A 17,882-nucleotide genomic window follows, 5' to 3' on the forward strand; every position below is an offset into this window, starting at 1 on the left:
CCACTCAGCCTCCCTCCTCCCAGCCTGACGTCACGGGACTGTCCCGAGGGGGACACATTCCCAGGAGCCTGGAGGCCTGGCTGGCGGGTGGCAGCGGCTCCTGGGCTCCCCCAAAGCCGGGTGTGCGTCTGGTGAACTGGCCTGCGCCCCCCACCACACCCATGAGCACGCCCGTGTGCACGGTTCTCTTGGGAGCACACGGCCAGGGCACAGCCAGCACACGCCTCGTGAGCAGCCCCGGCCCGGCTGGCCCATGTGAGGGAAGACCAGTGAAGCCCCGGGCCACCAGGGAACCACACATCTCACCTTGATCACCATCTCGAAGGTGAAGATGCCTGTGAAGATGTAGTCCAGGTGCTTGAGAGCCTAGAACCGCAGGAGAGCCTGTCAGGGGCCAGCCCCGGCCGCCACCCCCATGCCCCCGGAGCCTGCAGACGGGACCCGGCCCGGCCCCCTCCAGCCCGAGGGCCGCACTCACATTGTTCCTGGGGGAGTCTGTCCGCACTGGGTCCTCGGCGGCCAGGGCGATGCTGCTGAGGGCCATGACCACAAGGATGACCATTTCAAAGTAGCGCATGGTCACGATGGAATGGCAAAAGCGGCGAAGCCTGCGGGCAGAGCAGAGGCCCCCGATGAGCGGGACCGGTCCCTCCCCGGGCCACACACCCAGCCCCTCCCTGCACGCCGTGCCACCCCACACCCGGGTTCTGCTGTGTCCCTGCAGGTGGCGGACAGTGCCCAGGCGCCTGCTGGTGCCTCCGAGTCCTGAAGGATGGCCCGGGAAGAGAGCCGGGAAGGCTGCAGGAACCCACAGCAGAGCCGGCACATGAGGAATGAGGGCTCAAAGCCACCCCGCACAGTCCCCCGCTGTGTGTGGACGGCCGCGCCCTCTACAGATTTACAGAGGCGGTGGGGGGGGCTGCTCAGAGAGGACAAGGCTGGACCCCAGCCTCCTGTGCACGGCGGGTGCACGACCCTCCTCTAGGTCCGTGCTGGCCCGTGCTCGCCCCCCCAGGGCTGCAGGGTCCCCGCCAGGGCTGTGGGGTCACCTGCCTCCCTGCAGCACCACGGGCATTACTGACCACGACTCTGCTCTGTTAGGCACATGCTGGACCCTGGGGCCTGGTGCTGCACGGGAGTGTGGCCAGACACCAACGGGAGACTGAAATGCTGGCAAAGCCTACACCATGGCGGCAGGCAGTGACCAGGAGCTCTGGGAAGACCCCTAGGTGGGGAGGAAGGGGGCAGGGAAGCCAGTCCCCTGGGAGGAGCAGCCACAGAAGCAGAACCCGGGGGAGGCGGGACAGACCGTGTCTCACTCTGCAGCCCGGCCCCCTCTCTGACCACTTCCTACTCTTAGGGCCGAAGGTCTGAAGGGAATTCCACCTCCCAGCCGCACCCACCCACGCTCTCTCCGCCTTGAAGGGGCTACCGTGCTCCCCTCTCCACGGGGACCACCGCCATACTCTGCCCCCGCCCCCGGCCAGAGCCTCTGGTGACCTCCCGCCACGCCACCCTCTGTGCACACGCCTCTCCCTTCTCCGGGACACTCTGTCTCTGCCTCTTTCATCCTGTGTCCTGGGACTGAGTATCCCCTCAGCTCTCCCCCTCATGCACGCCCCGAGTCCACCCGGCTCCCAAGCCCCAGCAGAGACCCGACGCGGACTGTCCCTGCTCCACAGGACCCGCACCCGCCTGCCCCCAGCTCAGGTGGGGTGGGGGGGCAGCCGGCCTGCAGAAACGCCCGGGGTCATCCCTGACATCTCCTTCCCTCTCCCCATCTAATCTATCAAGTTCCGCAGATTCTCTCCCAACTGTCTTCCCAAGCACTCCACTCCCAAACTCCCCACACGGCCTCCGTCATCTCCTCCTGAAGACCGGGCCCGCCCGCGGAGCTCTGTGCAGGGCTCTGCGGACGCCCAGGCTGGCCGTGTCCCCACCGACCCCCATCGCCGGCCACTGCCTGCTCCTCCGGCACACGTCCGCGCTCACGGGCAGGACCGTGCCCCCTAGCAGGGCCCAGTGAGCTCTCAAGAAGTGGGTGCCGAGCGAAGGCGAGAAGACAGGCAGAGAGAGGGCACGTGTGCAGGGGTGGGGCCGGAGGGCGCAGCCAGACTCCGTCAGACCCTCTGCCCGCAGGACCCTGCTGCCCCGCACCTTCGCTCTGTCTGTTGCCTCTGCGGGTTGGTCTCCCTGCCCTGCCCCACCCCCCTCCCCCTCCCACTGAGACCCGACCTGACCTTCCCACCCCGACAGCAGTTCCCTCCGAAGCTCTGGGCTGCCTCCTAGTGCCTCCCACCCTGTGAGGGCTTAGGTGCCCTCCTGACTGTCTGCTCTGCTCTCTGTCTCTCCTACCTGCACAGAAGCTTATCAAGGACAGGGTCCTTGTCCGTTCTGCTCATTCCCCTGTTCTCCCAGCACCTAACCTGCCATTAGGGAAGTCCTGGGTGACCTACGGCACCAGTTGGACTGATGAGGGGGCGAGAAACGCCGGCGACTTCATGATACACCGAGCGGAGAAACACAGGTGGACACGTGAGTGGACATCGTGGACACAAGCAGGCATGCGTGCATGGCGGGCACGACGGAAGGGGACACACGAGGGACATAAATGGGACATGTGCGCGGCAGGAGCAGTCCCAGCTGCGGGGGTGGCTGCTCTGTGGCTGACCGGGTTCGAGCCCTCGCCCTGCCGCGGGGCTCACTCCTGTGCATGTGCGGATGGGCTGGGGCCTCGCCGTGGCTCTCCGTCCTCGTCTGCGGGGTGACCGCCGTTGCTGGGGGATCAGGACTCTAGTACATGTGAAGGGCATGGAACCATGCCCACCAGGCCACGTCTAGCACACGCTGCTACCGTCCACATGGACGACGGCCACGGACATGGGACAGGCACGCGGCGTGGGCGCACAAAGGAGACTCACAGGTTGGTGGGGCTCAAACACAACATGGAGCTGTACGGCACGATGGGTCGGGGGCCGCTCCGCATCACACCATCGGCCTCCGCCTCCTTCTTCCCCTCGGCTTGGCTTTCCAGGTCCACGTTACCACCTACAAGGACACAGGGCCACCCAGTTAGAGACGTGGTGCCTGCGAAGCCGGCGCCACACGGCCTCACCCGTACAGCAGACAGGTTCCAGCCCCAGCCCCACTGGCCTGCAGGGTCCCAGCCAGGGAACGGCGTGGGCCTAAGACCCCGCTTCACAGGAGACCCCCTCCGACAGCGGCTGAGGACGGAGCCAGCACCGGGCGCCCTTCTTCCCCTCCCCCTGCACGAGGGTCAGCGTGGGAGCAGCACCGAGCCCGGGGTCCTGGCTGTGGGCACCTCCGCCCCACCAGGGACCACTGGTCTAGATGTTCTGTGAACACCAAAGTCCCCCTCGGCCCCCAAGACCAGGGCCATCAGGCTCCGCTCACTGGGTTCAGGGCTCGGTGCCTCTTGGAGAAAAGGCAGCATGTGTCTGTGTGGTGAGAAAACCCCGCAGGGATCTCGGCCAGCAGGACAGGAAGGAGCGGGGACCTGCCCTGGACCACAGACACTCCTCTGAGCCCGGGAGTCCTGGCGAACCCAGCCTGGGACCCTGGCAAAGGCCTACAGAGCCAGGACGGTGACCCGTGGAGGACTTCAGCAGAGCCCACGTCTCACAGGGGCCCCCGCTCGGCCTCACTGCTCGCTGCCCTGCCCCTCAGTCTGCTCCTGTGCTTACCCACACCTCAAACCACCAGGATTCACCAGGATTCTGGTGTCTGTGCGCCGTGCTTTTTCTCCCACTGACTTTTCATTTCTCTCTATCCCAAGGTGCGTTTCTGTTCCTGTGGGTAACGGAGTTTCTGAGACCACAGGGGTGCCCGGGAAGACGGGGCAGTGACTTGGAGCCAAGGCCCAGGACTGGACCTCACATGGCATCCCACGAGAAACGGGCTGTTAGAAGGCAGCGGAGAGGAGGGTGCGGCCGCCAGTCCCAGGGAGGACGGCTGAGCCCGAGAAAAGGACCCGGGCGCGCGTGGAAGAGCTCAGGCCAGCAGCTCCCGCTGACGTCATTCAGAATCTTCCAGAAAGCCATTTGGCAAAGAAGTCCTAAAGAATTCTGCTCCCTGATTTCATCTGTAACCTGCTTTCACAAAGGTGTTTGTTGGAAGTTCTTCTACGGTGACAAAAAACTATAAAATGCACAATCGTAGGAAAAAGACTGAGTGCACAGTATTCCCGTGACTCACCACACGATAGATATGTAAAATGCCTACAAATACTTCCAAGGACAAAAGAAGCTTACGGTATTGTAAGTTAAAAAAAAAGGTTGCGTCGTTGTACATCCCCGATGAGCTCAACTCCAGAACAGTCACACATGTGGGGAGAGAAGCAACACCAAAACAGTACTAATTGTGGCGATCGCTCAACAGCGGACAGGAGTTTTAATTCTCGTCACAATATTTTTAACATTTAAAATTTTTTCATGATGAGCACTCATTACTTTTAAATTAAGAAAAATTTATTACTTTAAAACCACAGCTTTTCTTTTCGGACTCCCCAGTAACAATAAGGCAGGACCAATATGGACTCAGTGAAGAGTTTGGCTGCACAAGATAAGTGGAACAAAGATGCCAGAAACTGGATGGAAACACTCTCCTGGAACAGATCTACAGCAACCACAAATGTGATCAATGAGGTCAAAGCAGACCAAAACAGAGGAGAGGATCAACACAGAACTGCAGCAGACCAAGTTCGTTGTTAGAACCAAGTCACTAAGAAACGAACAAGCCAACCGACAAACAAGACTTGACAGTTACGAAAATTCAACCCCGAAATGGGGCAGTCCACCCAGCAAAATGGCCAGCTGCGGAGCGGGGACGGTAGAACACTCACGAGCAACAGCCACATGCTGGACATGGTCCAAGGGCTCCGCGCGTCCTCACAGCGCTCCCCGGCTCCCGCTGTCACCTCTGCGTTCTAGATCAGAGCTGAGACATTACTGCAGGGGACATGATCTGCCAAGGCTGGGATGAGGGCCCTGAGCCCTGGGCTTGCGACGAGGCGGGAGATCCAGGCAGGGTCACACTAAACTACTCTCCTCCCAGGGGCTAAAGTGAGCCAGGCCGGTGGTGCCTTGGGCCTCTGGGAGAGCAAACGTCATGACGAAATCATCCCTCATCCGGCCCCACAGACGGGGCGACCCATCCCAGCTTGAAGAGAACTTCAGCCCTCCAGACCTCCACGCTCTGGAAAGAATTTCTCTCCTGTACATTCAGAAGGGCACGAGCTGTACACCTCCCTTGGGAGAACTGAAAAAGGAGTCCAGCAACTCATTTTCTACAGGGCTTCGCTATCTCACAAAAGCCCAGCCAAGAAATGGCAGAGTAAGGTCAGTCACACCCAAACTCAAAATAAAAACCGTCGCCAAACACACCAAGGATCAAGGTCCCCATGAATGAAAAGACAGCAGAAATAAGTAACAGGTTACCTCCCCCTCCCCCGGCTTCGGATACAAGAGTTAAAAAAAGTGAGATGAGAATATAAAGTATGTAAATATAAATACGTAAGTAAATAAAAAACGAATCTTAAAGAAATGCGTGAACAATCACTGTCTATAAAATTACCCAGCATTTCCATGACCTGTGGCAGAGAAACTGAAAATGCACTCATCCTCCCACCGAAAACAACCAACACGCTGAACGAAACACATAATGTAAGTGTTTTAAAGGCGCTGGGAACAAACCAACCTGGACAGGAGCCAAGAAGCTACAATCCCGGGAGAAGAGAAGCACAGAGGTGACCCCGAGTTACCCCAGCTTTCCCCCTAAGCCCATGTACCTATTTGCAGGGTGAGGGAACAGCCCATTCGAAAGCGACACTCTCACAGGGAGAAGAAACAAAGACTGGTGTTTGGGAACGGCGAAGTATCTGGGAATGAGGGGCAAAATCCCAGAGTGGGGTGTCGGGGAGACGAGACGCGCGTCCCAATTACTGCCCCCGCACACTGCGGCAGGTGCGAGAGGAGGCCTGACTCCCCTAGCGGCAAAGGCCCTCCAGGAAGCTCGTGTCGGGGATGACAGCAAGGCTGAAGGCTGGACGCGGCCGTCAGCGCCGACAGGTAACTGGGCGGGCAGCGGCTCTACTGGGCTGCTCCCGTGTGTCGGCGGCCCGTTCCGGAGCTGCGCGGCGGGGGACCCCTGCCCTTCACCCTCACTCTGCGACAAGGCCTGCTCCCTCCTGGGCACCGCATTCTCAGGAATGCGCATGTTGTAGCAGGAAGGTCTGTAGTTAAGAAGGACAGAAAATGGTATTTATCAAGAACACAAGAAATAATAAGCGTTGGGGAGTGTGGAGAGGAAGGAGCCCTCGCGCACTGCCGGTGGGAATGCAAACGGGTGCAGCCGTGGCGGAAGACAGTCGGAGGCGCCTCAGAAGAAACCCGAAAAACAGAATCACCACATGATCAGTGACTCCACTACTGAGGACTTACCACGGACTAGGAAAACACTCCTCAGAAAGCTCCAGTCCTGGCAGCGGCATTTACCACAGCCCAGTGTGGACCAGCCCGAGGGCGCAGGGACAGATGAGTGGATAAAGATGGGCGCTCGGCGTTGACAATGAAATCTCGCCCCGGCAACACCACGGACAGATCTGGGGAGCACTGGGCTAAGCGAGATAAGTAAATGCAAGAAAGACAGATGCCATAGGACCTCACTCACAGGTGGATTCAAGAAACATAACATTTGAACAAATTAAAAAGAGACAAACAGGGGCGCCTGGGTGGCTGAGTGGGTTAAGCCTCTGCCTTCAGCTCAGGTCATGATCTCGGGGTCCTGGGATCAAGCCCCGCATCAGGCTCTCTGCTCAGCGGGGAGCCTGCTTCCTCCTCTCTCTCTGTCTGTCTCTCTGCCTGCTTGTGATCTCTGTCTGTCAAATAAATAAATAAATAAATCCTAAAAAAATAAAAAATAAAAGGAGACGAATTAAAAAGAGACAAGCAAAAAAATGGGCACTTACATACAGAGAATAACCAGGCTGCCAGAGAGGAGGTAGGAGGGGAGACACGTGAAATAGGGGAAGGGGCTCCAGAGGCCACTGACCATGACGAACGCTGGGTGATACAGAGAACTGCTGACTCGGGGTGCCCGGGCACTGGGCGGTGAAGCCTCTGCCCTTGGCTCAGGCCGTGGTCCCAGCGTCCTGGGATCGAGCCCCGGGTCAGGCTCCCTCCCTGCTCGGCGGGAGTCTGCTTCCCTCTGCCTCTGCTCTGCCCCCCTCCATGCTCTCTCTCTTTCCTCTCAGATAAATAAAAACAAAAAAGGAATTGCTGAGTCACTGTATTGTACACCTGAAGCTAATATAACACTGTCTATTAATTATACTTCAATGAAAAAAGAACAAAAATGATATAACGGAAGATCCAAGATGCAATATAAAAAGGAAAGCCAAGAAACAGATGAATCTAAAGAAACGTGATCTCTGTAAAGTGAAAACAATAGTAACATCCACTTTTTAAGATCAGGAAAGCATCAAGCGTTGTCCCACAAAGGCCGACCGTGACAAAGAAGTTGGGGGAAGCGTGATCGCAGCTGCCACCCCGGGGTCCCAGCATCGCCCGCGGGAGCTTAGAGCGAACCCAAGGACAGACTTGGTGACAGGCGCCGCCGCCATGACAGGGAGCACCGCGAGAAAAGACACCCAGACAGAGCGCGTAGCTTTTAAACTAGCAGAGGGAAAAGTGACACACAAGCAAGTAAGTGACCAATTTCTCCTATTTCTAACAGAGTGGAAAGAAGAAAAAAGCACAGGGAAATGGAACGAATGCCACACTCCGAAGCAGATGAAGCAATAAAAAGGTAGAACGAGACCGACGAAGCGAGTCCGAGGGACCCGACTCGGTCCACAGGCGCGGCCCGGCGGCCAGCTCTGGCCACCAGCTGTGCCCTTCAAACCCCAGTTCCAGGCAGTGTTCCAGAGACACGCCCAAAACGTAAGGCCACATTCAGGTCACAAGCCAAAAGTTGGAAAACGATACACCTGCCAGATGTTCGAAAGAAAAACGGTCCGTTCTATTTTCGCACAGAAACACACACTTTAAGAAAAAACCACTGGACTGACCGTGGTCAGCAGGGGTTGCGCAGACCTTGTGAGACGTCAGGGTTCACACATAGAGAAAATCCCCCAAATACAGAAAGCGACATATATCTTAATAGAAGTTTTGTGGTTTTTAATGAAGAAATAAAAGCCCCACAAAAGAGATTCAGATTCACAGAGCTATTGTTGTAGAAACATGCATAACAACGGCCGGTCACCTGTCAGACTGTCCCCACAATGAGATGCATGTTCCAAACTATTCCAAGAACAGACAAGTCTAAAAAAAGAAAGATTTCGGGGCGCCTGGGGGGCTCAGTGCGTTAAAGCCTCTGCCTTCGGCTCAGGTCATGATCTCAGTCAGAGTCCTGGGATCCCCGCATCCGGCTCTCTGCTCCACGGGGAGCCTGCTTCCCCCTCTCTCTCTGCCTGCCTCTCTGCCTACTTGTGATCTCTGTCTGTCAAATAAATAAATAAAGTCTTAAAAAAAAGAAAGATTTCAATGCACCCCAATTATCAATGGGCCAGTCATTGATATGGCAAAACACGAGTGAATATACAGAATATTTAGCATTAAAGACTTGATTTAGCAAATACAAAAAGGCCAGTGACTAACTGAACATAATAAAAAAGTACATTAAAAAAATTTTTAAGGCCAGTGTTCCCCAAATTAGAGAAAACATATTCCTCTTTTCCCTTTGTTTTAAAGATTTATATATTTATTTATTTGAGAGGGAGAGATAGAGGGAGAAAGCATGAGTGAGAAGGGCAAAGGGAGGGGAGAAAGACGCACAAGCAGACTCCACACCACGTGATCCCACGGCCCCGAGATCACGACCTGAGCTGAGATGATGAGTCGGGTGCTTAACCGACTCGCACCACTCAGGTGCCCCAGCACATTCCTCTGAAGCACGGGTGGGGGGGGACTTACAAAAGCTGGCCGGGTGCCAAGCCATAAAGCAATTATAAGTGTATCTCGAAGGAAACCATGATACGGGTCTTCCTCTTTAACCCCCAGTGCAATTAAGTTAGAAATTAAGGCAGTAATCAGGAACAAAAAGATCAATTAAAATTTAAATTTTCTAATTGGAAATTAAAAAACAGACTCTACCAAGTTCATTGGTCAAAAATTATGTATTTATGGGCAGTATAACTATGTCTACATAGAAAACAAAGTAATCTGCAGAGAAACTATTTAGACTAAGAGGAAATTTTGCTTGGCAATATGTGGCTAGAAAGAAAGCCAACATACTTAAAAATACAATGTTTTAAACAATATAATTAAAAAAACAGAATAAACAAAAATCAAAGACAAATGAAGGAATTTTAGGGCAGTGAAACTACTCTGCATGATACTATAAAGGTAGGTATATGTCCTCATATCTTTGTCCAAACCCTCAGAACATAAAACACCAAGACTGAACCCCAATATCAACTCTGAACTCCGGGCGTAGGCTCACTGACTGTAACAAATGCACCACTTTTACGGGGGTGCTGATAGGAAGGGAGGTTGGGTGGTGAATATACAGCAAATCTACACTTTCTGCTGAATTTCACTGTGAACCCACAACAAAAAGATAAACTGCTTGGTATAAAGGGAAAGAGATATAAATACAAAATCAAAGAAGTAAGATAAAAATTCTATAATCTTACATTTGAATGACAAATGGCAAAAGAATACATGACATATTCTCTTTAAAAAAGAAAAAAGTACAACATCTATTCATGGAAAAAAGAAACCTCAACAAAGTAGGTTTTAGAAGGAACAGACCTCAACATAATCAAGGCCTTATATGAAGAAACCAAATCTAGCATCATATGCGATGGTGAAAAGCTGAGAGCTGTTCCCCGAAGATGAGGAACAAGACAGGACGTCCACTCTCGCCATTGTTATTCAACATCGTACTGCAGGTTCTAACCACAGCAATCAGACAAGAAAAGGAAATGAAAGGCATCCAAATTGGTAAGGAAGAAATCAAATTTTCACTATCTGCAGATGACATGATACCCTAAAGAGAAAACCCAAAGACTCTACCAAAAAACTATAAGTGACGAAAACATGAAATGAACTGATAAATGGACTCAGTAATGTTGCAGGATACAAAATCCGTATACAGAAATCTGTTCCACTTCCATACACTAATAATGAAATGTCAGAGAGAAAAATTCAGAAACTACTCTCACTTACAATTGCACCAAAAATAATAAAATAACTTAACCAACGAGGGGGAAGACCTATACTCCCAAAACTACAAAACGCTGATGAAAGGAATCAAAGATGACACAAATACATGGAGAGACATTCCAGGCTCATGGACTGGAAGAACAAATATTGTTAAAATGTCCATATTACCCAAAGCAATCTACAGATTTAATGCCAACTTCATCAAAATATGAACAGCATTTCTCACAGAATTAGAACAAGTAATCGTAAAATTTGTATAGAACTGAAACATTCCTGAATAGACAAAACAAGCTTGAAAAGGAAGGACAAAACTGGAAGTGCTGCAATCCCAGATTTCAAGATACACTACAAAGCTGTAGTGCTCACAACAGTACGGAACCGGCACAAAATAGAGAGATTAAAAGAACAAAACAGAAAACCCAAAAATAAACCCGTGTTTATAGGGTTAATTAATCCATGACAAAGGAGGCAAGACTACCCAACGGAAAAAAGTCTTTTCAATAAATGGTGTTTGGTGTGGGTGGCTCAGTCGGTGAAGCATCTGCCTTCAGCTCAGACCACGATCTCAGGGTCCTGGGACCGAGTCCTGCGTCAGGCTCCCTGCTTCTCCTTCTCCCTCTACTCCTCCCCAGCTCGCTCACTCTCCTGCTCTCTCTCAAAAAATCTAAATAAAATCTTTTTAAAAAATGGTATTGGGAAAATCAGACAGCTACATGCAAAAGAACGAAACTGGACCATTGTCTTACACCATACACAAAACTGAACTCAAAATGGATGCAAGACCTGTGTGTGAGGTCTGAAACCACAAGAACCCTGGAAGAGAGAACAGAGAGTAATTTCTCTGACGTCAGCTGTAGCAGCATTTCTCTGGATATGTCTCCTGAGGCAGGGGGATCAGCGGCAATACTAAACTATGGGGCCTACATCACAATGAAAAGCTTCTGAACGGCGAAGGAAACATTCAACAACCACAAAGAAGGACAACCTACTGAATGGGAGAAGGTATTTGCAAAGGACGTATCAGATGAAGGGTCAGTATCCAAAATCTTTAAGGAATTTACACAAGTCAACACCGAGAAACCCCACATAATCCAATTAAAAATGGGCAGAAGACACGAACGTTTCCCAAAGACGACATCGAGATGAGAAGATGCTCAACATCCCTCATCGCCGGGGAAGTGGAACTCAAAGCCACGAGGAGACACACCTGTCACAGCTGTCAGAATGGCTGGAACCAGCAGTGTGCAGCAAGCGCTGGGCAGGGTTCAGAGAGAAAGGAACGCTCGCCCATCAGCACTAGCGCCTGAGCAAACTGGCGCAGCCGTGCGGGAAGGAGAAGGAGGTTAATCAAGAAGATGGGGCGCCTGGGTTCTCAGTGGGTTAAGCCTCTGCCTTCAGCTCAGGTCATGATTCCAGGGTCCTGGGATCGAGCCCCGCATCGGGCTCTCTGCTCCGCGGGGAGCCTGCTCCCCCGGGAGCCTGCTCCCCCACCCCCGCCTGCCTCTCTGCCTGCTTGTGATCTCTGTCTGTCAAATAAATAAAACTTTAAAAAAAAAGTTAAAATTAAAATTACCACAAGGTCCAGCCACTGCACTACTGGGGATTTACCGAAGGACACAAAAACACTAATCCGAGAAGGTACACGCATGGGCGTTGGGGGCTCAGTCCGTTAAGAGCCCGACTCTGCATCTCGGCTCAGGTCCTGAACTCAGGGTGGGGAGATCGAGCCCCGTGTGGGGCTCCACACTCAGCAGGGCGTCTGCTTGGGCTGCTCTCTCCCTCTGCCCTCATCACCACGCATGCGCGTGCGCTCTCTCTCCCTCTGCCCTCATCACCACGCATGCGCGTGCGCTCTCTCCCCCTCTGCCTCACCACCACGCATGCTCGTGCGCTCTCTCCCCCTCTGCCCTCACCACCACGCATGCGTGTGCGCTCTCTCCCCCTCTGCCCTCATCACCACACATGCGTGTGCGCTCTCTCCCTCTGCCTCACCACCACGCACTCACGTGCGCTCTCTCTCCCTCTGCCTCACCACCACGCATGCGCGTGCGCTCTCTCTCCCTCTTCCCTCACCACCACGCATGCGCGTGCGCTCTCTCTCCCTCTGCCCCTCACCACCACGCATGCGCGTGCGCTCTCTCTCTCCCTCTGCCTCACCACCACACATGCGCGTGCGCTCTCTCTCTCTCTCTCCCTCTGCCTCACCACCACGCACGCGCGTGCGCTCTCTCTCCCTCTGCCTCACCACCACGCACGCGCGTGCGCTCTCTCTCCCTCTGCCTCACCACCACGCACGCGCGTGCGCTCTCTCACATAAAAAATAACAGACCTTTAGAGAAAGAAACCAGCACCCGTGCTTACTGCAGCACTGTCCACGACCGCCGACCGAGGGAAGCAGCCCCAGCGCCCACCAGTGCGCGAGCGAACGAAGACGTGACAGGCACACGCGCGAGGGAACCGTGCTCAGCCGCAGCGCGACGAGATCCTGCCACGGGAACCCCAGACGGATCTAGAGAGCACGGCAGTACGTGAGGTCACAGGAGAACAAACAGCACGTGCTTTCTCGCGTATGTGGAACCGAATAAACGAACCCAACAAAAGGAAAAAGACGCAGGCTCTCCGCTGTACAGAAAGACTGGCGGTTCCACAGCGGAGATGGGGCTGGAGGTGGGTGAGACAGCGGAGGGGATTACGAGGACACGTGTCTCCATGAGCCCCGAGTGACGCTCAGAACGGGGCGCCGCATCGCGCACCTGAAGCTAGCGTGACACCGCACGCCCACGACACCGGCATTTCAATGAATCGTTACTCCGGTTTAAAACGGAAAACAGTTCTGAAAACGTTGGAAGCAATGAAACGCAGTAGCAGCAACCACACCGCTAAACAAGCATCATTTCCCAGCAAAGGGGCCGCCGCGTCTCAGATCAGGCCCCACAGAAGCCGCAAGACTAGCAGCCGCGGGAGGGTGACCGACTACTTCCAGAATAAACGGGAAGGAAGTGAGGAAAACAGCACAGGAGAGAGCGAACAGCCAAGCAAGAGTGTGGTGGCAGGTAAAACCCTGTAATAGTAGGGTCGGGCTGTTCCCACACGGGCTCTGGGGTCTGAGCTAAGCCTCAACGTCGTCCCAACCTGAAGCCACAGGCCGGGCTCCTCTGGCTTCACACCACCCTTCACTGGCTCTGGCCGCCTGGGTGATGTATGTCCACTTCCTGCCCTCTCCCTGCGGTGGTCCGTGGCAGTCCTCCAGGAGGAGCCGAAGGCGAGGCCGCGGAAGTAAGAGGACAGAAAGCGTCCCGTGCACAGGTCTTCTTGGAGAGATGGCTGACTCCACGCTGGGGCAGAAAAGGGACACGATAATCCTGGAACACACTGCTCTCGATGAAAACCATGTGAGGTCAAAAAAAGGCCAACTGTAAGGTGCACCCAGTGACCAAAGATGGGACAACCTGAGCACCAAAAGTAATAGTGAGTTCCAAGAACGAAAGCACATCAAACACATCAAAATAAAAAAACTCGTACTAATAATTCTATAAATGTCGAATTGGCCATATTTAGAATTTCTGGGCACAGGTTCACTATTATAAAGACCCATACACGGGGGCGCCTGGGGGCTCAGCAGGTTAAGCAATGACTCTCCAACTCAACGCGGGTCTGACCTCAGGGTCGTGAGTTCAAGCCCCACACTGGGCTCCACACTCAGCATGGAGCCCGCTTGTCCCTCTTCCTCTGCTCTTGCCCACGCCACCCGCCACCTCAAATAAGTAAGATCTTCTCTCAAATAGAAACGAGCAAACAAATGATGCCCATACGGAAAGGCACAGAAGTAAGCATGTATCTTTCTCACTACAAATACCAACTACATTTCCAGCAGTTGACGAGGTAAGTTCTTCCTTCCAGGAAAGGTAAAAATAAGAAGTGCACAAAGAAAACAGAATCATGAATTCACCATTGTGTGACGCAAAACTCAGTGTCTACGAAAGCCTTCAGGGAAAAGCATGGTAGAGAACTTCAGGGTGGACGGACCAGGACCAACCACTGTCGGTAGCAAAGAGGAAAACCTGTGACCCCGACACGACGTGGCCACGTAAGGGCAGCAGGAAGCCCACCTGCGGAGCTTCCCGGAAGAGTTTCGTTGGCGTCCAATCGAGTCTCTCGATCCGTAGTTTACAAACAAGGGCAATTCTGCCTTCCAGGGACACCTGGTAACCTCTGGAGACATGTTTTAGTTGTCCCAGGGTTCGGGTGCTGCCAGCATCTTGAGGGGAAAGGCCAGAGATGCTGCTGAAGAGCTTCAAAACCACAGGCCTGCCACCGCCAACACAACAAATCAGAAGCTCTGCCTTAGACTGAACTTCCAGTCAACAGGAGACGCTGAGGACAGAGGGCGGTATCAAATGACACCATGAGGAAATCAGTCCATGCAGAACGGGGGAAGTCGTACAGGACAAACGACAGAGCTTCCTCGACAAAAAAGGGCATAAAACAAGAGAGGCGAAGTTGCCACAGAGGGAAAGAGACACAGAGCAAGTAACGGCAGAGGAGTAGCCCTTGTTTTGACCCTGATCCTAACAAGGCAATGGTGAAAAGTTATGTTTTAGAAAATTGGTAAAATTTAAACTTGGGATCGACATTAAGTAATATTGTGAAATTATTGTCAGTATTGCTAGGTGTAAGAATGCTCTGTGGTTGTACATCCTTAATTGTTCAAGATGCTTATAGGCACAGTTAGAACTAAACTCATATACAAAATCATAAACATATACAAATCATATACAAAAAGCACAGGGAGGGGCGCCCGGGAGGCTCAGTGGGTTAAGCCTCTGCCTTCAGCTCAGGTCATGATCTCAGGGTCCTGGGATCGAGTCCCGCATTGGGCTCCCTGCTCAGCGGAGCCTGTTCCTCCTCTCCGTCTCTGCTGCTCTGCCTACTTGTGATCTCCCTCTGTCAAATAAATAAATAAAATCTTAAAAAAAAAAGCACAGGGGAAAAAATGAGAAGGTTCAAAGCAAAGATTAATAGAATGTGGATAATTTCTTAAGGGTGGGGGTCAGTATGTGCCGATCCATCATACTTGAGTCTCTACTTCCAAGGCTCTGATTTTCCACAACAAAAAGTCTTCCTCTCAGCAACGTGGAGAGAAGCAGGCCCCACAGAAGAGCAATTCAGACTGACGGCTACGTTCTCCGCAAGAACCACAGGGGAGAAAAGACAGTGGAATGGTGGCACTGTGGACAGAAAATCACTAACAAACTAGAATTCCACACAAAATAAAACTACTTTGGGGGCACCTGCGTGGCTCAGTGGGCTAAGCCTCTGCCTTCGGCTCAGGTCATGATCTCAGGGTCCTGGGATCGAGCCCCCCATCGGGCTCTCTGCTCATCAGGGAGCCTGCTTCCTCCTCTCTCTCTCTGCCTGCCTCTCTGCCTACGTGTGATCTCTCTCTCTATTTGTGTGTCAAATAAATAATCTAAAAAAAAACTACTTTTTACTAACAAAGGTTAAAATAAAGATTTTTCAAGCAGACTGAATTTACCACCATCAAACCTCACTAAAAGAAATAAATCCAAAAATGTTCTTCAAACACAAGGGGAGGAAAAGCCAAATGGATGCTTTCCTTTCAATGCCAGAGTTGATGAAATGTTAGAAGATATAATGATATCGATGGCAAAAAAAAAAAAAATTAGGAAACTTCTGCCATGTGGAAATTCAAAACAACACTATAAATAAGTCATGGGTCATGAGAAATGATAATTAAACCTGGAAAAAGATTTAGAAGTATGAAACCTATGGTGTTTCAAAACTCAGAAGACACAACTAAAACCCTTCTTAGAGCAAAGGTTAGAAACTGAACCACCAGCAAGTGGAGGAGCTTACATGCCAGGAGCTGCGTGTCCCGCTAGTAACTGGGAGAAAGAATCTTAGAGGAAGTGGAAGAAAAAATAATAAAAACAGAAAACAAAGATACAATGGAGAAGATCAAGAAAACCAAAAATTGAGTCTATTTAACTAGACAAAGATTTAGGGGGTTACCAAGGGAAGGAAATTAGAAATGTCACGGTGATCACAACTGCAAATCCAGGGGAAACTAAAAAGATAAGAGGGTGTCCCACAGATGATGGCAGTCACTGATACTCACACAGCCAGCAAGGAAAGCTAGTAAAATCACCCACAGTCCAACCCTACAGCACCCGGAAAATGAGTATAGCCTGAACTTACACGTCAGTGAGAAAATGAACGCTGAAGCCTGCACAAGCAGGCATCGAGCAGGGACTGCGTGGAGGAGGGAGAGGACGGCAAGAACCAGGTGACGGTCGGACACGGTGTTTGTCCTCAGAAGAGGGGGTGGCAGGTCCTCGAAGCCCTGCCACCGCCAAGTACACGGGCCTGACACCAGCAACCTCGGGAAGACACTGCTTCTGGAGGCAAAAGACACGCTTGGAAGGAAGCAGCCCACGTCAGCAGCTCTGTGATGAAGGGAAGGAGAAACAAGCTAGAGCAGCCCCCAGCAATGTGCCTCTGGACAGAGGCTGCAGTTCACGGGACTGACGGAAGAGGGTGTGTTGAACCGGAGCGCAGCGAAGCCGCCGGAGCCCCAGCCCTTCCCCACACAATCACATGTGATCACTGGTCTCCGAAAATTCAGCATGCTTCCTCGTCGTCAGGAAATGGAACCTGACCACCCCACAAAGCTTCTAGCAAAAGAAAACAGAAAGTAAGGATAAAATGTTTCAGCTAATAACAAATGCTCCACAAAATCAAACACCACAAAGCAGAGGAAAAGCAAACTACAACACAACTTTCCAACATGGATCAGATCCAATTAAACCAGCAACTGCTAATGAGAAAAACCACCACAAAAAAAGTTAAAAGCTTGAAATAAGAATATATGGAAAACCAGGAGAAGAGAGATGAGAGCTGACCAAACTCAGGAGAGAAACTGAAAAGAAAGCATCTGAGAAATGAAGTAAAAGAGAAAGACAAGACTGCCTCAGAAACCACAAGGAGTCCAAGGGAAAACAGACATGACTGAAATCATCGCAAGATGAAAAGAAGACGGGGGAAATGAGCCAGGATTTTTGATAAAAGTGCCAAAGACATTCCATGAAGAAAAAGGAGCTAACCTTTACAGCAAGCGGCAACAGAACAAATGCATATCCGTGTGGGGAGGAGGAAGGGAATAAAACAATTCCTCTGTCCTCACCTCATGCCATATATAAAAATTAACTCAAGACTTGAGCTCTTGGAAAGATGCATCCCACTAAGCAGAACAAAAACCCCTAGGCACCATATAAGGCCAACGTAAGATTCTGAAAGGTGGAGAGAAGCCAGATCAGTTAGGGACCTCGGGGCCCGAGGAACAACACGGCAGAAAGTCTTTCTTCTCTGGGTTTTCTTCTATGCCTTATCTAAGTTTGGTGCAGGAGAAGCCTGCAACCCAGAAATCTCAACAGGCACAGATTTTTAAAAGCTCCCCAAAAAGCCAGCGCTCCCTAACAATAGGGCCAGGAACGATGCAGCCTATAAAGACAGGAAACTTACAGACAATAAACACTCTACTGTAGTCAAACGCCCCAGAGGAAACTGTAGCTCCATCGTGGCTCATATGAGCAGAGGCCAGGTTGGAAGTGCAGACTT

At 52.1% G+C, this 17,882-nt stretch overlaps 1 protein-coding gene across 1 annotated transcript in view; it reads right to left on the reverse strand.

Moving 5' to 3' along the window:
* Positions 1–17,882, reverse strand: part of LOC123935977 (voltage-dependent N-type calcium channel subunit alpha-1B-like) — a 122,353-nt gene that overhangs the window by 60,982 nt on the left and 43,489 nt on the right. Inside the window, 3 exon segments of the mRNA XM_045996803.1 lie at positions 307–366; positions 479–608; positions 2,922–3,048. Of these exon segments, the coding sequence (XP_045852759.1) occupies positions 307–366; positions 479–608; positions 2,922–3,048 (317 nt within the window).

This window comes from Meles meles, unplaced genomic scaffold, assembly GCF_922984935.1.
Source record: "Meles meles unplaced genomic scaffold, mMelMel3.1 paternal haplotype, whole genome shotgun sequence".
Lineage (NCBI taxonomy): Eukaryota > Metazoa > Chordata > Mammalia > Carnivora > Mustelidae > Meles > Meles meles.